The sequence below is a fragment of the Helicoverpa armigera genome, chromosome 29 (assembly GCF_030705265.1).
Source record: "Helicoverpa armigera isolate CAAS_96S chromosome 29, ASM3070526v1, whole genome shotgun sequence".
Classification (NCBI taxonomy): Eukaryota; Metazoa; Arthropoda; class Insecta; order Lepidoptera; family Noctuidae; genus Helicoverpa; species Helicoverpa armigera.
In genome coordinates, this window is record NC_087148.1 from 5472880 (window position 1) to 5494963 (window position 22084).

The 22084-nt window shown below is 36.8% G+C and overlaps 1 protein-coding gene across 1 annotated transcript in view; it reads left to right on the forward strand.

Moving 5' to 3' along the window:
• LOC110377827 (uncharacterized) overlaps positions 1-22084 on the forward strand; it is a 57249-nt gene that overhangs the window by 12398 nt on the left and 22767 nt on the right. The window contains exons 2-3 of the mRNA XM_049851470.2: positions 7174-8410; positions 20905-21658. Of these exons, the coding sequence (XP_049707427.2) occupies positions 7178-8410; positions 20905-21658 (1987 nt within the window). The 5' untranslated portion in view covers positions 7174-7177. The remainder of the gene's footprint in view (positions 1-7173; positions 8411-20904; positions 21659-22084) is intronic.

Consider the following 22084-nt stretch of genomic DNA (forward strand, 5'->3'; position numbering starts at 1 on the left):
GAACGTGTTCAAAAGAATGAATTGTTCCTCTTAATAACTTTTGCTTCCTTCTGCCCTGTTCCCAATTTTATTTGGGTTCGGCGCAATATGTCATCCTCTTCCATTTTCCCCTTTCACTCGTCATACTGACACTCACTCCCTTCCTATTCATATCATCTTTCAGGCAATCCACCCATCTTTTCTTAGGTCTTCCTCTTCCTCTCTATCCATCTACATTCATACTTAGCACACACTTTGTTGCATGCGTATCATCCCTCTTCATTACATGCCTTCTCAATAACATTAGTACATATTCATAATCTCCCTTTCAGTTTTAAGAAGACTCAAAAAACAACTTTCGCTTAAAAAAACGAAAGTGTCATGTAGAAATAAAACGTATTTTATTATAACAACGCATGTTAAAACCTTCACTTGATGGGGCCTTAAATAACAATAAAAATTCACTTTCGAAAACTTGTATTTATCCTGTAGTTAACCCGCGAAAAATACCGAGGATTAATTTTGAGAATCAAAAATGGTAACATGTATGTTCGGTTTGAAACCTTCTAAACTTCTAAACGTCTGAATTGATTTTAGTGCGGTTTGTAAGGAAAGCTGGTATGCTTAATGGGTAAGATTTTAAGCTTTGTTTGATGAAAATCCGTCTTCTAGTTCAAAAGTTATGAAGTGTTATACATGAACTTCTTATAAGCAAAACTTCTCAACAACATCTGTGCTTTTAAGATGTTGTTGATGAGCAAGGATTAAAATGGCTAACTTCAGAATTACAAAGTTAATCTTCTTCTATAGATCTACCTAGTTGGTCCACGATAACGAAATACTTACTAATCTTGGCAACTATTCAGAACATACTTGGCTCAGGTTTAGAAGACAAAATTGCATCATAGCTTAGTATAATATTGTTTCCATCCAGAAAGTTTGACAACCAGACAATCAAAGGGTAACCTAGGTAACTGGGTTGAGAAGGTCGGATAGGCAGTCGCTCCTTGTGGCACACTGGTACTCAGCTGCATGCGGTTAGACTGGAAGCCGACCCCAACATAGTTGGGAAAAGGCTCGGGAAATGATGAAGCAAAAAGTAGCATTTAACCATGCAAAACCAACGGTGACCCATCCAAAATCGACCTCAAAAAACTAACTTGACATGACACATCTCACTTCAAAAGTTTAAAGCTAGCTTATCTCACAGCCGAGCTATGTTAAGAGTACAAGTATTAATTGATGAAAATCGGTATTGAAGTCAAAAAGTTATGTTGTGTTTTACATGAACTTCGAATAAGCAAAGCTTCTCAACAATATGTGTGCGAAAAAATGTCCAAGGAGTAAAATGGCTAACTTCATATTTGTTAAGTTAATTAGACCTATAGTATAGGTACTTACAATTTCGTTCTATCTACCTAGTTTTGTCCACAATAATGAAATACTTACTAAACTTGGCAACTATTCAGAACATACTTGGCTCAGGTTTAGAAGACAAAATTGCATCATAGCTTAGTATAACATTGTTTTCAACCAGAAAGTTTGACAACCAGACTAACAAAGGGGTCAGATAAGCAGTCGCTCCTTGTGGCACTGATACTCAACTGCATCCGGTTAGACTGGAAGCCGACCCCAACATAGTTAGGAATAGGCTAGGCAGATCATGATAATGTAAAACAAACGGTCACCCAACCAAATACCGAGCCGATAGTTGGCAAATATTTGTAAAGAAAATCTTGATTCCAATCAAAGTCTTCAGTCGGTCTGATACCGGCTAAATACCTGATCTTTGTAATGTGCGTACTACCATTCATCTTCATACTGATTTAAGAGCCCAAACAAACTATCGGCCGACTAAAAGTTTGCAGTGTGTGCTCTTAACCTATTAGAATAGGCGTCTTCTAAACAGGTCGACATAATGTCCTAGGCTAGCTTTATAAGAGCTGCGTAGGCGCAAGGTTGAGCGAAAGTTATTGTCTTAAGAATTAGGCTTGTTGTGTAGTGAAAGATGTGGGAGATAAAATATAGTATCGCTTGAAAAATAAGACCTATATAGGATGTGAAATGTAAAATTATAGTAACTGCTATCTTCCGGCAGCGGTTTCACCCGTGTCCCGTATTAAATACTTCGAGCACCTGGATAAAAAAATAGCCTATAGCCTTCCTCAATAAATGGGCTATCTAAAACTGAAAGAATTTTTCTAATAGGACTAGTAGTTTCTGAGATTAGAGCCTTCAAACAAATACTTCAGCTCTATAATATTAGTTAACATATTAGATCATCAATGACTTGCCAAAATCATTTAAATATCTTAAATAACAATGTCAGTTTTCGTGATTTATTACTTTTAATTAGAATATTAATTTATGACTTCATCTTTGCGGAAAAAAACAAAATCTTAGATAAGAAATTCTTATAGTTAAGTCATCATCTGTCTAGCCTTCTTTTCGCAACTATGTTGGGGTCGGCTTCCAGTCTAAACGAATGCAGCTGAGTACCAGTGTGCCACATAGAGCGACTGCCTATCTGACCTCCTCAACCCAGTTACCCGGATAGACATTTAATTGAGCCCTAGCCGATTGTCGGTCACGGCAGCTTCTTATAAGATCAGCCAGCTGCGCAGGACATATTATAGTGCACGCACATTTGCTTGGACTGCGGTGCACTCACTATTCCTTCACTCTCATAGCGCGATGCGACGACAATCCGACACCACCGGAGAGAGATCACAAGCAGGACATTAACGTGCTCTGATGCACAAGAGATGAACTAGCATTGATATATTATAGCTTTAGTTTAGAAGTGTAGTGTATTCTTTATGGCGTAGGCCGTCAAGAGCCTATGGATACTACATATAAAAGCGATGAGGACAAGATTCACAACGTTTATTATGTAAATTCTGATAATACTCAATGCGTACTCGCTAAGTAATATCGCAAATAATTTTCACTTTTTCTCTCAACGGGTTACACTACAAACGATGTATCGTTTTGTAATATTTTTTTCGAAGATCTCTGCTTAGCAACAGCGTACCAGTTGGTAATTAAAATGGTCAGCTTTCCCCGGTCAATACATGGATGGGTTGCGGTGGATCCCGGCTGTCATTTGAACATCTTTGGCAGTCGTTACGGGTATTCAGAAGCCAGTAAGTCTGACAACCAGTCAGTCTTACCAAGGGGTATCGGGTTGCCCGGGTAACTGGGTTGAGGTGATCAGATAGGCAGTCGCTCCTTGTGGCACACTGGTACTCAGCTGCATCTATTAATAGAGGTATAGTTATCGGCACGAATCTTGAGCAATGACCTATATCTGCACAGAAGTGATTTATTAGCAAAGAACCAATCCCGAGTGACGGCTATGACGCGATGCACTGCAGGCCAATCACCGCTTTAGCCCGCCCCCGCGCCTCACTTCATACCACAAAAAGGACCCAATAAATTACTTCTGCGCAGGTGAAGGTCAGAGCTCAAGATTCGTGCCGATAACTTTACTAGACTCTGAAAGAATAGGCTAGGCAGATGATGACTCAAAAATGATGTCATTTACGCTAATTTTTCTAGCTATTCTAAATTCCAATGACAGCGGAACCGGAAACACAAAAAAAAACGGAACCACCTTCTTATCTAAAAGATCTAAATAGTTAAAATTATAGTTAGTTAACACGTCTTATGTTTGGTTTAACCAAGGTTCAGTTAACATGACTGGTTTACGCCAATATTTGGTTTTAAACTTGATATGACCTCTCTAGTGTTTGTGAGCCGACATGTTAAAGGTATGTGTGGTGAATATATTAGCAGAAGCCAGTAAGTCTGACACCAGTTGCCTAGGGGTATTGGGTTGCCCGGGTAACTGGGTTGAGGAGATCAGATAGGCAGTCGCTCTATGTGGCACACTGGTACTCAGCTGCATCATGTTGGACTGGAAGCCGACCCCAACATAGTTGGGAAAAGGCTCGGGAGATGATGATGATGGTGAATATATTAGCGGGCTTCAGCTGGTTTCTGAGGCTTGGATTATGATGGGTAGCTGTTGTTGATTGTTATTAATTGTGTTAGTAATAATAATATAGGTTAGTAATTTGCGGAACGACTGTCAAATATGGATAGATTTAGATTTTGCGCCCGGTCAAAAATTACTTTTTCTTATTTATTTGAAATCAACTTTTTTGGAGCCTTTTAGACCATTTTACGTTACATTTTTTATCAATCAACACCTATTTACAGATAAAAATTTTAAAATAAAAATTAAGTAAATATAAAAAATGTATCCACCTGCTCAAAAGGCTGACTGCATTGCTACTTTTTTACATTAAATTAAAAGACTATAAAGAAATGTTTCTTTGTATAGCATTTTGGGTTCAAAATATTACATATTTTGAGTCATATTTGACCCTGAATTAGTTAACTAACAGCTGAGTTTTGATGACTCAAGTTAGCTGAGTAGGTGAACAATGGTATTCTTTAGGCAATAATTAACGTCTATGACTAATTTGAATATTAGTACGTGCAAAATATCATGTTTTCTAGCTATTATGATGAATATATTGGATATTATTCATGGTTTTACAATTGATTCATGAGTAGCTATTTCCCGTGGTTTCACCCGCGTCCCGTGGGAACTACTGCCCGTACCGGGATAAAATATAGCCTATGTTACTCGGGAAGAGTATAGCTTTCCAACAGTGAAAGAATTTTTAAAATTTATTCAGTTATTTCGGAGCTCTTTATTATATTAGTATAGATTATGGAATACTAATTAGAAATAAATGTGTACTAATAGTTCTTTTAATAGTAGTTTTTTTATTTGTACCCAAAGCCTTTGAAACTACTGAACCGATTGGAAAAATTAAAATTAAGATTCCACTGTTGGAAAGCTACACTCTTCCCGAGTATCATAGGCTATATTTTATCCTGGTTCGAGCAGTAGTTCCCACGGGACGCGGGTGAAACCGCGGGAAAACCCTAGTATATTAAATACCAATAAATTCACTATTTTTGTCAAGAATCTATTGATTTTTATGTACATCTTAAAGGTCGTATATTTAATTAGGTACCATTCTTAAACCAAAAATCAACCTTTTTTCAATAGCACTAAGACTCAAATTCGTTCGTACACTCGCTAGTTTCCTTCAAATTGGTATTTCAAACCTTATTATCAACACTTTAAAATCGATTTTTCAATGAAAGACACTTGAAGGTAATTCCTGAACTTTGGTACAAACAGATTGACATTTTAAGTTAAAAAAAAATTAGTGATTTAGATAAGTATTTAAAAAAAAACACCGGTACTTAATTTATGTTTAAGATGTACTTGGAATATATCAATAAGTATTTCGACTTTAAATGCATAAAATTAAGTAGGCAAAACATCATCTCCCGAGCATTTTCCCAACTATGTTGGTGTCGGTTTCCAGTCTAACCGGATGTAGCTGTGTACCAGTGTGCCACAAGGAGCTACTGCCTATCAGATCTCCTCAACCCAGTTACCCGGGCAACCCGATACCCCTAAATAAGACTGGTTGTCAGACTTACTGGCTTCTGACAAGAACGACTGCCAAAGGTGATCAAATAACTAGTTAAAACAATCCCTATTACATTTTTTGCATAAATGCAAAATTACCTCTGTCTGTGTGTTACGCGATCACGCTGAAACGCCTGAACCGATTGAGATGAGATTTGACACAGAGACAAGTTGTATCCTGGAGTCAGATACAGGCTATTTTTTATCTGGGTGATAAAAGTAGTTCCCCCGGAAATCGGGTAGAACAGTAGTCCTATGTGACCTTTTTCTAATCAGTTACAACTCAGTCACATTCAATATTAATCATAGCCTATCTATATCTAAGATAATCTCACTTTCGCCTATTGCAAATAATTTCAAAATCAGCCCAGCAGTTTCAGAGATAATCGCACAAACATACAAAGAGCTAGCAAAATAGCTATTTAAATGATCAATTGTCCAAATATATCTTGGGGCAATAGCAAAGTGCAAAGTTCGAATCCCGGCCATGAACTATTCTTTAAGTATTTGTACATGACTTATCTTGTTAGTGATATCAAAAATGATATATTATGTTGTGCGAAAGGTCGCATTTTGATTGTCATAGATATTTCTATGTAAGTATCCTGGGTAATAGATTTAGTTCGAAAGATTGTCTGACTGTGTGTTACACTTTTATAGGTAAACTAGCTTAGGCCAGCGGTTTCACCCGCGTCCCGTGGGAGCTACTTCACGCATTCGAATAAAAGCTATCTATAAATATTCCCTGAAACACTGAAAGTTTTAATCAAACCATTTTTTGCTTTGTAATAATGTTGTTACAGCCTTTTGTAATATTAATACAGTCAAAAAACAACAAAGTATTTTTTTATAGTTTTTGGGTTTAGTGACAGGCTTTGTTCTATAATATGTAGAGATTATTTTAAGTACCTACTTAACAAAAAAAAAATTGTCAGAAATGAGATATGACCAGGGTACGCCACATGCTTAAATATACAAATTTTAACTGTGTGTAAAATCCCACCTCTAGACAATATATTAGTATGTAAAAATAGTAGGTATGTATGTAAATTAGCTCGTCTGGCAATCTGCCTAACTTAAAGTTAGGTCACGTAACTTAGCTATAAAATCCGGAAATACCTACCGTTTAAATACCCCTCACTTATTGACATGGTCATCGATATAAAGTAGGTTTTTTTGAAACCATTTGCATTATTTGAACGTTGATATATTTGAATGGTTTTTGGTTGGGGTTTATATGATTGGTTAATTTATAGAGTAACTTAAGTTAAATAGAGTAAAACACGCGGGTGAAATAAATATATTAATTAATACAGTCGAGTGAAAACATATTTTCTATGTCTAACCATTGAGGCTAGAAAACATCTTAATGAACTACTAGTAGTAGATAGTAATAATATGTAAAATCTCAAAAATTAAACAAAATTAATAACAATTAACAAAAGAATATTGAACTACTTAAAGCTATGTATAAAGCTGAAAAACCTAACCTATGTATATATCGATCGTATTCTTACGAAATATCATGAAAATTACCAAAAACATTGAAAACCTCATTACACCTCTTTAACTCAATAATCATGTTAATAAACTTCTCTCTTCTTTCACACTACCACAAATCTCTGCAATACAAAACCAACAAGATAACTAATCCTACTTTTGCATTGTTACAGAACCATGAAGCCACTATTTCCAATAGTGGTCGCCATCTTGGTGATAACGGCAAACGCTCACCCGGAGAACATCGAGGATATTAAGGTACTCCCCCAAACCAAGGAACCGATCGTAGAGGCAGAAGCCAGCGAGCCGCAACCCAGAACCGAGCGTTGCACAGCATGCTCCGGCACTCTTAGTCTTAAGTCCCCCAAAGAACTACTAGCAGCCATCAAAACTTTGCCCAATGCTGAGGTACATACCCAGGAATCCTTCGAAGGTTGTTCCTCAGAAAAAGGCTGCGCAGGCATCAAAGTTAAAGATGGAAAGGTAATCCAAAAATTCGGAAACCTTCAAGCTTTCAATGCAGCAGCTAACGCAGATACTGCAAACGAGTTCCAATTCCAAGCAGCTGGTAGCAATGTCTTCGAAGGTGGAGTCCCGAACGGTGGTCCTTTCTGGTGGATGAATCAGAACTCGCCGTTCAAAAATGGCGCAGCCGGTGGTGGGTCTTTCGAGAAGTTCAGCAAGTCTTCTTCAAGTTTTACGAGCTCAAGTAACGGTGCTGGGGGCGTGGATTTGGCTGCCAATCCTTTCTTAAACGGTGATTTCTCGAAACTGGCGGGTGGAGCTGGGTTCTCTGGTGCTGGTGGTAATTTCGCCAGTTCCCAAAGCTTCGAGTCCTCGGCTAAGGAGATTGATATATCGAAGAACCCGTTCTTAAATGGTGGTGTGCAAGCTAATGGGTTTGGTGGGCAGAGTGCTTTCGGAAGCGGTTCACAGAGCTTTGGTGCTAACTCTCAAACTGGTTTTGGAGCGCAGGGAAGTCAGGCTGCTTTCGGATCTCAAGCTGGTCAAGCTGCTTTTGCGGGCCAAGGAAATCAAGGCTTTGGAGCTCAGGGACAGCAAAACTCTTTCTCACAAGGAAGCCAGGGCATTAATTCCTTCAACGCTGGCAGCAAATTTGGGTCCGGTTATACCGGATCCTCTCCTGCCCCATTCGCGGCTCCAACTGGGTCGAATGTGAACTTGATTCAGAATTCCCAGAAAGAGTATGACTTTGAGCAACAGCAACAGACTCAGCAGAATATTGACGAGGTGTTCCAGAGTACTGGAAACGTGAATGCCCATGATAATTCTGATGGTGGTTTGCAGCAAACCTGTGCTGGGCAAGGATATGTGTGTGTGCACAAGTCGCAATGCAACAACGGAGTGGTCAACACTAATGGAGGTGGTCTCCTTCAAGCTAACACTCAGGTGAGTTTTTAATACTTTTTTAACTAAACTGTTTTTGTTCTGACCTCTTTGGTGCAGTTGACAGCTGCTGTCACTGTCAGTTAGTACATGCAACGGTTCCCTTGAAAATTGACAGCTGTCAACTGCACTGAATATTTGGTATTTTTGTTTCTTTAGTATTGTTTGTGACAGGAATTCCATGGAATAGTTTAACGTATTTTGTAACCAAGTTTTTTTTTTGAAAATTGAAGGTTAAATTGGCGTTTATGTTGTCGGTGTACTAAGGTCTAAATCGGAAAACTAAATACATACATACAGGTGCCCCGTTTATTTGAAAATATCCCAAAATATATTATATAGTTGAAGCTCTTAAACTGATGAACCAAATTCGATGCGATTATTTTAAATCAAAGCTGGTGTAACCAACAATGTTTCTTAGATATTATCTAGCCTTAAACTCGGCTCAGAAGTTTTAAAGTTATCATCTATTTTGTCATCTCGTAAGCAGATGACTCATGTTATTTTTTATTAATGATACAAATCATTAGGAAGGCCTTTTATAATATAATATATTGTAACATTTTCAATGTATGTATGAATATAATTTGACCTTTACTTACCTTTATTATTAAAAGGTCAGATAGCAACAAAAATCGATATTTTTAACGATATGAAATCCTATACAATTTCCTTGATAATTGACGTATAAGATTAATTATATTATTTCTTAAATCGGCGTTTGCACATATCAACAAGGTTAAGCTGCGGTTGACGCGGTCAGCATTGGGATGGGTGACCGTTTTTATTATTATTTTTGTAATTTTTGCCAAGTGCTTTTTAATGCAAATTTTGTATTTATAAAATATTCAACAGTTTAATTATGGTTTTGGTCAAAATTACGTCAATTACAGGTTTTTAAATTACATTTATCAATCAGATGTCGTTTTTAGTAATAAAATTAGTTACCGGACGCGGAAATACGTAACACTTACGTAAAATTTGAATTTAGTAGTAATAATTTTTATATAAACTAGTCTAAACTATGTAATAAATTAGAATCTAGGCAGTTACTAAATGACTAGCTTTTTAAAATGACATTTCCAAAATTGCATTTTAAATGAATATTTTATCTTTTCTGCTATTCTGTTAAAAAGACTCTGAAATGGCTTGACTGCATTTGATATGATTTCTGTAATAGATAGTTATATCATAACTTATTGGACTAGTATGTATGTTAGAGTAAAAAAAAACAGCGAGAAATATGTTACTAACCACTTCCCGCAACCGGGTAAAAAGTAGCCTGGATTCCTTCTCTGGCTTTAAACTATCTGTGTTGCAAATTTCATTTAAATCGGTTCAGTAGTTTTAGCGTAAAATCTTAACAGACAGACTGACAGAATTATTCGCATTTAAAGTATTAATAAATCAACAACTTTAAAACAACAATAATTAATGATTTCCTTAACGACCATTCTTAAATCAAAATTCATTGACAAGGTAACAACAGTCTCATCAAATAAGACTCATCAGTTTAGGAGATGTACAAACAAATACGCATTAATAAAACATGATTTGTAATTGGAGGTATCCGGGTTCGGTGCTAGGTTGTGGCATTTTAATAACCTTGACATTTTGTGCTATTGTCGCAAACATGCGTGGAATAAAGTTAATAAATCAGTTATTTTTATACGCATCTTTAAGTTTCTAATTATTGATTGAAGTTTAGAACCATGACTTTTTGACTTGTCAGTTTCATAGTGATTAATTTAAAATGCCATATATCGGGTGTGTCGTATCTAATCACATTAAATCCTATCACATATACTTTATGATATTCTATGGCGAATTGTAAAAATATAACCTAATCCATTCAGTGATTTAGCCACAGGAGTCATTTTTCGTTTTTATAATTTACAACATCATGTGTAAAGCAGAGATAAAGTTAGGAGTATTATATGGTGTTCTAATTCTTGCACATTTTTATTCTATTTACTTTGTTTGTTTGTTACTTTATATCCTAAAAGCTTCGAAAGTAGGTACTGAATCAAAATTTAAAAATTATCTCACTTTTTTCGAGAAACATTTTATCTCGGTACAGGTAGTCGTTCCACGGGAGGCGGGTAAAACCGCGGGGAAACAGCTAACTTATTATAAAGTTCTTATGAAATCGAAAATAAGAAAAACAACACAAATACAGAAGCCAATCAAATATTAAAATACCTCGAAGTAATTATCCTATCAAAACAAAGCCAAGGAGATCTTCATTATTACGTAAATAATAATACTTACTATGAAGATAGCTACATGCTTAATAATACATACTACTAATATTACAAATGCGAAAGTTTGTATGTTTGTTACTCCTTAACGTAAATCCAAAAATAAAAAAATACAACTCCAAAAATACTGAATTGGCAGTACTATATAGCTTATGGGCTGCGGGATTGTTCGCGCGAGTTACCGCGGCGCTGGTACATACCTAAAGGGCTTAAGAAGGAACATGGTGGGTTTGGTCAGTAAGAGTCTGACTCTCCCTCACGCTGCACACACAGCGAGAGGGGTCATTTGATGATTTCCCACCAAAAAAAGTAATATACTTAGCTTATATTAAGTACCTACGTCAATAAAAAATAAGAATTAGTTACCTTAGGACACAAATCGCTTAAGAGTAAAAGTTTAATTGATATACGAATCAGCCGGGAGCTACAGTTTAACGTGCTACCAAAACACAGTCATTGGTGTTCAAGATATACTTAGAAAGTACACACAAACTTAGAAAAGTTGCATTGATACTTGCCTGACCTGGAATCGTACCCCTCATACTTGAGAGGTTGGTTCTTTACCCACTAGACCACCACGACTTTTATTCATAGGAGCCTGTAAAGGCCTATGTGAAATAAAAACATTTGACTTTGACTTTGAAGGTTGAAAAATAACCACAAAGATGCAAATTTCAAATTGTACGCGTGAACTATGAGTCATATACTTATTTACATTTCACCACGCCTTCGATGGAAAAGGTTAAGCAGAAGTCACACCCAGATTTTGACAGCTGTGTTTAAATTATAAATAAGATAATAATGGCACCCAGAGGGTAAAGAACCAACCTCTCAAGTATGAAGCGCTTTCGATTCCAGATCAGACAAGTACCAATGCAATTTTTCTAAGTTTGTATGTACTTTCTAAGTATATCGTGGACACCAATGACTGTGTTTCGGATGGCACGTTAAACCGTAGGTCCCAGCTGTCATTGAACATCCTTGGCAGTCACCTTTGGAAGCCAGTATGTCTGATACCATTGTAACCAAGGGGTTGCCCGGGTAACTGAGTTGAGGAGATCGGATAGGCAGTCGCTCCTTGTGGCACTCTGGTACTCAGCTGCATCCAGTTAGACTGGAAGCCGACCCCAACATAGTTGGGAAAAGGCTAGTCAGATGATCATTTATTTACGTGGTAGTTAAACTTAAGTAGTTATTTTGCAATTACAGTCGGCTTTAAGAAAGGACATCGAGATGTAGTTAGCAGAAATGTCATGACAATTGTTATTTTGTAATTTATTGTTTTAAAATTTGACTTTTGGTTGACGTGATTAATGTTTTTTTTTGGTTTTTAATTGAGATGTCAATTTTTAAAGGATTTTAGTTATAATATGTTATTAATTGGTCTGAATTGTCATCTTCTATAATATAAAAATGAATCGCAAAATGTGATGGTAAGCGCATAACTCAACAACGCCTGGACCAATTTGACAAATTCTTTTTTGTTGTGTTTTTTATTGTCAGGAGAAGGTTCTTATGAAAAAAAATAGGGTAAAGTAGAGAAGTCAGTTGACGGGAGCGAAGCCGCGGGCAAAAGCTAGTTGTTTATATAAATATTAGCTATAACTTTTTTTTCATCCTTAACTGTGTAAAAATGAATTGATGTCAAAAACACATTGCATGGCGGGTTTTGCCATAGTTTCCAATTAATACATTTTGTACCGATGATATTAATATCTTTATACACTGCTATAAAGCTCTAATTTTATTTATTAAACATATTTCAAAATTCCCTACATATAAACATTTTAAATGACAAACAAATTCAAAATTAACATACCACGCTTTATTTTCAATGCAAATAGTTTTGCCAACCATACACGTCTGCTTGAACCAGACGGTCATCAAAATGTTTTCCTTACAATTGCTCAAGTCTAGCGTATAATATAAACGTCTAAGCTTTTTAAGCTGACCCGATTCTAGTAGTCAACTTCAGGTCAGTGGTAACAGTTTTATAGGAAAATCGTACTTATTACTATTGAGTTAGGGTGCATGACAGTTACCACTGATGTGCAGTTTACTGTACACACTCAAATACCTAACATTTTAGTGTTTTCTTTGGTTGAAATTCTGAGAAATTCTGGCTAAGTCTATGTTTTTACTTGACCTTTATTTTTTTTGTTGGTTCATCTGCCTAGTTTTTTCCTATAACTATAACTGGACGCAGCTGAGTACCAGTCTTTTACAAGGAGTTACTGCCTATGTGACTTCCCCAACCCAGTTACCCCGGCAACCCCTTGGTTAGACTGGTGTCAGACTTACTGGCTTCTGACTACACGTAACGACTGCCAAAGATGTTCAATGACAGCCGGGACCTACAGTTTAACGTGCCCTCCGAAACTTGCCCACAAATGCAAACAAAATTTTAAATTAATAATATTACTTCTAAGTTCGGAACCCTTCGTGTTTAAGTATGACTCGCACTTGACCGTTTTTTTTGTTGTAAATGACTCACAAATACTCAGTTTAAGTTGTTGACAAAAGATGTCAATATATGATTGATATTACAACTCTTACTGTCATTTAACTGACAGGCTTACAATAGGACTCAAAATATTTGCATATTGTGAATGAAAAAAATAACTTTGTGTGTTTAATTTTGTGACTAAAAAGCTGTTGTTTTCGGGGGACGAGGAACGTTACTAGCTCCGCCCTTACACGCCCATTTTCAAAATAAAATCACCAATCAATCAAGACCAATCTTTGACAGATTGGTTTTGATTTGACAAGGAACCCGAACGTCTCGTTAGTTCTAGTAACTGATCACGCCTACCGTACGTTGCTTGAGCTACAAGAAGGCGCCTGACCTACCTTCCTTATGGCATGTCCGCTATATTTCCTTCCTCTGTGGATTGTCATAAATGTCATTGGTTGATAGTACTAAGATATTTTCACACTCAAATATAAGATTATTTCATTATAATATTCTTAGTAGAGACATCGACACGCCTTAAAAGCTACTGCAAACATTATTATCTTAACGAATATAATAAAGAGGAATCATTTTCTTGTTTGTTTATAACCTCAAGGTTTCGAAACTACAGAACTGATTTGAAAAATTCTTTCACTGTTAAAAGCTACACTCTTCCCGAGTAACATAGGCTACATTTTATCCCGGTACGGGCAGTAGTTCCCACGGGACGCGAGTGAAACCGGCTAGTACATATTTTAAAATTGTGTAAATAAGTCATTATATTGAAATCTCTATGTTAAGTGAATAATATCACAGGTAGAATTTAGTGAATAAATCAAAACAACAGCCTATGTATGACACAATAATTCACACTCATACATTATGTATAAAATGTATGAAGTTCATACATTAATACATACATGAATACAAGATTGATAACCTCAAGCTAGGAGCTATTGTTTGTTACAAGAAATTATTGTTATAATGTTTGCAGTAGCTTTTAAGGCGTGTCTATGTGTCTACTAAGAACATAATAATGATATACTGTGTGTTTCTATAACCTATCTATGCTTAGTTTAACGATTAGAGATTGAAACGTAATGTATATGGTACTTACCAATGTCAAAATTCAATGCGCAGGACATATTATATTGCTATTCCTTCACTCTCATAGCGCGATGTGACGACAATCCGACACCACCGGAGAGAGATCACAAGCAGGACCAACTGCAACGTGCTCTCCGATGCACGGGTGTATCAATCACCAACTTGCTGGCTCCGGGCTGCTTTGTGAAAGTTTCTAAAACTCACACAGCGATCAGCCCGACTCAGGAATCGAACCCGAGACCTCGTTCACAGCAATCACGCTTGCGATCACTAGACCAACGAGTACACTAATTAATATGTTTTTAAATATAATTATAATTTATTAATAAGCTCTATTAAGTATTAAAACTCTCCTACTTCTTTAAGCTGTACCCTATTGGGTCCATATTGTCCCTACTCTAAATGTACCACCTGTTATCCTCATCATCCTCCGAGCCTTTTCCCCAAACTATGTTGGGGTCGGCTTCCAGTCTAACTGGATGTAGCTGAGTACTAGTGCTTTACAAGGAGCGACTGCCCTGCCTGACCTCCTCAACCCAGTTACCCGGGCAACCCAATACCCCTTAGTTAGACTGGTGTCAGACCTGTTATATGGAATGCTAATAAAGAATTGAGTATTGAGTCGGTCAATACATACAAAGTCATGCAGAAAGACATACAAAGTCGCGGGTTAATAAATAACGAAAATACTTATAAGAGAAAGATTCTACAAGCTTACTTACTGCCATTTCGCAATGAACAGACAAACATACATATTTTGAAATCTTCACCTTTGAAGATACATGTCTACATTTAATGTTCTGAGTACACGACGACTTGATAAATGATAGTTCATACTAACAATATCTTACATTATCTTTGTACAAACGGTTTAGATAGATTTTGTTGTAGGTTATTTTGACGGCTTCGCTTGTATTTCGTCATGGGTAAATTATTTCTTGTAAGTCGTGGTGGCCTAGTGGGTAAAGAACCAACCTCTCAAGTATGAGTGTGTTCGATTCCAAGTCAGGCAAGTTTAATCTCATTAATGGTTGTTGATATTATAAGTAAGTCTTAATCGAAATCAGTCAAGTTGTTTTAGATAGGTAGTTGTATCAAATATGATGAATGGATAGACAACAAAAGTTTTTGTATAGGGAAATGAATTATATTTTTAATATTTTAAATGAATATAATTAAAAATATGAAGGAGTGGTATTTACCTGCGGTTTCACTTGGGTTTCCATGAAAATCACTCTACGCAAGCTTAGAAAAAGTCTTGTCTAACAATTAAATATTTTTTCAAATCGGTCTAGTATTTCCGAAGATTATCGCATTCAAACTAACAAAATCCTTAGCTATAAAATATTAGTATCTATAGACTTGAAAGAAAATATCTTGAGAAAATTATGTTTAGTCCATAGGCTTCAAATACTTAACTAACAAGGCTATCAATATAATATTTACTATTATAATGAATTGAAATACTATTTAAATAAGTACGAGATGAATTATTGCGTGTCCAATCAGGATTGTCCAATGATTTATACTTGTATGTTTGCTTTATCATTCAAATTTATTAAGTATACTAGTTGTTTCTTGCGTTTCCACCTGTGTATCGTAGAAAATACTTCTTGCTCTCGGATGAAAAGTAGCCTAAATCCTTTTCTAGAATGTAGACTACATGTATACAATATCTTTGAAATTGCTTCACTAGTTTCGGGAAGACCTAAGAAAAGATGGATGAATTGCCTGAAAGATGACATGAATAGGAAGGGAGTGAGTGTCAGTATGACGAGTGACAGGGGAAAATGGAAGAGGATGAGATATTGCGCCGACCCCAAGTGAAATTGGGAACAGGGTAGGAAATTAGCCGTCAAAGCTAGACAAACTTACTTTCGCATTAATAATATTAAGTAAGGTGTTATCTTCTGCCTAGCCTTTTCCCAACTATATTGGGGTCGGCTTTCAGTCTAACTGTATGCAGCTGAGTACCAGTGTGCCACAAGGAGCGACTGCCTATCTGACCTCCTCAACCCAGTTACCCAGGCAAGCCGTAAGACTGGTTGTCAGACTTAAGAAAACACATTTGGTATTTTCTTAACTAGCTGTCTGTCATATATCAGACAGACACTAGATAAGCGTCGTATATTTAGCTTAGGTACAGTCTAGACCTAAGTTAGGTCAACTGGTTGTCAAAACATAACGCAACTTTAACCTTTCGTAGTCGGGTAACATGCTGCCCTTTCGTATACATTTCTATACCTATTTTTAGAACATTTCTTGAGCAAGAGTTGTTCGAGGAAAATTTTGCTGTGAAGTCCGTTTCGTCATTTGTTATTAGCATATTAATTTGATGAAAATACTGGTTTATTTTGTACGAAATTTAATATAAAGCTGTAGAGTTTTTATGATCGATAAATAGGCTATCTAACACTGAAAGAATTTAATCAATCGGATTAGTAGTTTCTTAAATATATGGACTTTTTTAAGTCGGATTAGCAGTTTCAGAAATTTGTGCGTTCAAATGAACGGACTCTACAGCTTTATATTAAAGTTTCTATCAGTGGTTTCACTCGCGTATAGTGGGAACTACTCCGAGGACCTGGATAAAAAGTAACTTCTAGACTTCCTTCCTAAATTATCTATCTACAAATTAGCTAGCACTTCAAGGATTTTTCTAATCGGTTCCGCAGTTTTTGAGATATGTGTGTTCAAATGCATTAACGAATTCTTCAGCTTTTTATTAAATAAATAAAGATATTCAGTTGCATAGTCAGACTAAAAGTTGTCACAATCCAGGTCAAAGGTCAGAATCTAGACTAAAATGACCTCAAAACGACGTAAAAATTGCATTATTTCTCAATGCAATCGTTCTAGATCTAATATTTACAAAAGAGTCTTCGATATGGTATTGCAAAATAATATACTCGCTTCCATTCGTTGGGTAAATAAAATAATTAGTTTACGTACTAATTTAGCAAATATTTGGACTTCAATTATCTTTGTTTTTAGTAATTTTGCAATAGGTATGAGTTTTGGAAGGCACGTTAACTTTTGGTCCCGGCTGTCTTTTGAATATCTTTGGCAGTCGTTACGAGTAGTCAGAAGCCAGTAAGTCTGATACCAGTCTAACCAAGCGGAGTTGACTTGATAACTGGGTTTAGGAGGTCACATGGGCAGTTGCTCCTTGTGGCACACTGGTACTCAGCTGCATCCGATTAGACTGGAAGCCGACCCCAGCATAGTTGGGAAAAAGGCTCGGAGGATGATGACAAATTATATACAGGTCGATCTAATAAAAGCGTGTTGAATATATTTAAGATTACCAACTGACCACGTAACTATATTTCCGGATATAGTTTTTTCCTTACTGACGTATTTTCAAGGAAATAACTGGACGTCTTCGGTCCAATTAGTTATTTTTTTACTCTGTGAGAACCATTGTTCTTTTGTTTTGTGTAAAACTGACAGTTTTTCTTCTTGTTTTTGTAATTAACTTGTATAATAAGTCTGTCATGATATGCTGTGGTCGGGTTTCATAGAATCTAAAGTTCTGAGTGTGAATATTAGGTTTTTGCTGTGAAGAATAAATAATTAATTGTTATGTTGTAAATATTTGCTGGTACTTACGACTTTTAGCACGCTTTTATTAGGTCGACCTGTATGTAACTATGTAATGGAATCTAAGGTAACTAATTCAACCATCTTCCAAGGATCGTAGCGTCATGAAAATTGTCAGCTGTATGTAGTTCTGATGACAATACAATAATATGGTACTGTCGAACTGATCTGATGATGGAGCCGGATTGAACGATGCATTTTTAGATCTGATAATTAAATCATAAACTTTCTTGTTTTACAAGTATTTGACATTTTGCATTTCAATGTTACATTTATGCATATTTATTTATTTGTATTACTGGTTCTCACCGGAACTACTTAGCGCATTCGGATAAAAAATAGCCATCTTCAATTATCTAATACTGACTTAATTTTGTCAAATATGTATGTATATTCTAAACTAGCTGTATTCTCGCGGTTTCACTGGTGTTCCGGGGAAATTTATTCCCGTACCGGAATAAAATATAGCCTATGTTACTCGGGAAGAGTGTAGCTTTCCAACAGTGAAAGAATTTTTTAATCAGTTGTAGTTTTGGAGCCTTCGGGGTGTAAACAAACAAACAAAAAAAAATACTCTTTATTAGATTCCTAGTAACATCCAACTTTTTTAACGACGTCAAAAAACATCAAATGAGTTCCCGCTGTGGGTTAGCAGCGGTGAGGGAGTGTCAGACTCTTACTGACTAAACACCGTCGTGTTCCGTCGTAGGCCTTTTATGTACCAGGGCCGCGGTAATTCGCGCGAACAATCCCGCAGCCCCGTGGTAACATCCATCTTAAATACAGTAATTATTATTATTTAAAGTCATATGACAATCCTATATTTTAAGTTAAATGATATTAAATAAGACAGCCTTACATGTAATATGAATTACTAGATAACTACTGTATTATTGATTGAAAATACAAAATTATTTATTATCTAATTTACCGTCTAAATGTTAAGTGGGTACTTTAATATTTGATTATTAATCATATATATTAATGGATAACATTTATTTGAAATGTTTTCATATTCAATTGAATTTACAAGGAGATATAATTTATATGATAATTTTTCAATTTTGTCATGTCCTTCTTCATTGGTCGAAATATCTCTTTAAATCATCATCTCCCGAGCCTTTTCCCAACTATGTTGAGGTCGGCTTCCAGTCTAACCGGATGCAGCTGAGTACCAGTGCTTTACAAGAAGCGACTGCCTATCTGACCTCCTCAATCCAGTTATCCGGGCAACCCAATACCCCTTGGTTAGACTGGTGTCAGACTTACTGGCTTCTGACTACCCATAACGACTGCCAAAGATGTTCAATGACAGCCAGGACCTACAGTTTAACGTGCCCTCCGAAAGACTGTCATTGGTGTCTAAGATATACTTAGAAAGTACATAGGTTGTTTTTTTTTTCAATCAGTGTTTTTAAATCATCTGATACCGAAAAAATACCTACGTATATACTTCCATTCATCTTCATACTGATTCATGAGCCCAAACAAACCGACCAAGACGTGCCAAAAGTATTTAAATTCCTCACATTTTCTTACAAATACCTCACGAAGAAAATCTAGTCAAACCAGCCGAGCCTCAATCAATCAATTTATCAATCGATCTTTATGTCAATTGCATCAATTTACGTTTCGCACTTAACCTAAGTTTAACTCCCAGTTAATTTCGAAATGGTTTGCCAAGCAATTATTTCGTTAATGCTAGACAATCTATAAGTTGTCAATTAATAGTAAACCCATATAGAGAACTTAATAAGCTATGAAGGATTTGTTATATAAGCTTCTATGGTTTTGTAGTTATAACTTACTAGCGACTCGACCCGGCTTCGCACCGGATAACAGTATTTCATCATCCTCCGAGCCTTTTTCCCAATCGTGTTGGGGTCGGCTTCCAGTCTAACCGGATTCAGCTGAGTACCAGTGCTTCACAAGGAGCGACTGCCTATTTGAACTCCTCAACCCAGTTACCCGGACAACTCCTTGGTTAGACTGGTGTCAGACTTACTGGCTTCTGACTACCCGTAACGACTGCCAAGGATGTTCAATGACAGCCGGGATAACAGTATTTACCCACTATTTATTGTAAGTTATTATACATATAAACCTTCCTCTTTAATCACTCAATCTAAGAAAAAAACCGCATCAAAATCCGTTGCAAAGTTTTGAAGATTTAAGCGTAAAAAGGGACATAGGGATATAGGGACAGAAAAAGCGACTTTGTTTTATACTATGTAGTGAAGAGTGCAGTACCTACATACTGCAGACTTTTAGTCGGCCGACAGTTTTATTTAAAGCACGCACGGAGGCGAAAGGGAGACGCATATAAGAATGATTAATACCTAATCATAAAGCCGGTATCAGATCGACTAAAAACTTAAATTCACAAATAAAAAAATGCCAATCATCGGACCAAATGTCGCTCGACTGTTTACTCTGCAGCCCGTAGTCTCGAAGTTGGTGATTGATACACCCGTGCATCGGAGAGCACGTAAATGTCGGTCTTGCTTGTGATCTCTCTCCGGTGGTGTCGGATTGCCGTCTCATCGCGCGCAGAGAGTGAAGGAATAGTGAGTGCACCTGTGTCCAAGCAAATGTGTGTGCACTATAATATGTCCTGCGCAGCTGGCTTCTTATATGAGTTCAGGAAATTATTATTTCTTAGTTCCTAGATAAATTAATAAGAATACTGCTATCATTGAACTATCCTTGGTTGACCTTTCTAATCTAAAATTTATGCATACAATAATTTAGTTATTGTCAACACAATTTACTTTATAAATGAGTTAGTAACAAAATACATGTTTTTGGAGAAACCTGTATACCTAATATATTTATAGCTAATAGTGTTATAAATCTAGCGATATATATGCCAAAATAAATAGATTATGGATACGGAAAAAACTTAGTCTTTATGAATATGAAAAGTAATAATTTGACTGTCACATGTTCACAGTCATTTCATTTCTATGATTCCTGTCACAAACAATATTAAGACAAACAATACCTACACACCTATAAATATCAACTCAAATTCACTATACAAAAGCTAACAAAATCTTCTTTTTTTCTCGCAGAAGCAATACTGCAACACCAGGACTGAAATCTGCTGCAGGATCGAAACCTCATCACTCTCTGGTCAAGGAAACCTCCAGGGTTCCCTCGGAGTTGGCTCAGGAACCTTCCAAGGATCAGCTTCTCAAGGCCAGGATATCTTTAGCCAGTCAGGCTCAAGTCAGGGCAGCCAGAGCAACTTTGGAGCTTCAACAGGCTTCGGAGCTGGTCAGACAGGATTCAGTGCTAACAGTGGCAGCTCAAATGCCGGCTCTCAATTTGGAGGATCATCGTCTTTCAACTCCAACCAGTTTGGATCATCAGCTTCAGGATTCGGCTCAACCATCGCACCAAGCCCTGGTCGTTTTGGAAACGCTAACTCTTTCAACAATGAAGTCTTTAAGCAGACCAGTCAATCCAACTTTATAGAAACCGATTCATTCTCAGCTGGATCTGAGAACGCTGGTTCCTTCCGTCCTGGTGCAGTTGGCTCAGGATTGAAGCCTGGTATCCCTTACCTGCCACCTGTAGACACTGTCACCAGTCCATCCAACGTCCCAACTCCTGCTTTCGTATCTACCCAGCGGCCGTTTACGACTCCTAGGCCAGTGACGACCAGAAGACCAGTGACCAGGCCCACATACTTGCCACCTTCCACGAAGGCACCTGAATATCTGCCTCCTGACCACGATACTTCTAACAGCAATGTGGTACAAAACAAAGTGCCGAACTACACAGATGGAAACTTGATTCTTGACTTCTATCCCGAACCAACTGGTAAGTTTTAGTTGATACATGTTTTTGTTTTACAATCTTAGTAGCCTTACCAAGGGGTATTGGGTTGCCCGGGTAACTGGGCTGAGGTGGTCAGATAGGCAGTCGCTCTTTGTAAAACACTGATAATCAGCTGCATTCGGTTAGACTGGAAGCCGAACCTAACATTGTTGGGAAAAGACTAGGCAGATCTCTTCTTCCTTGATTTGATGATGTATGACACAGCCATTTTAAATCAAAAATTCATCTCAATCCTATGGGGCATTAAATTGGCCGTAATATAATCATAGCCAACAGATAATGACATGACATTATCTGTTTGACCAGGAAGCTGAGTTGAGGAGGTCTGATAGGCAGTAGAACTATGTGATAGATAGGTACTCAGCTGCATAGGACCGAAAAATTGTACTTAGCAAATATAAAAATGAA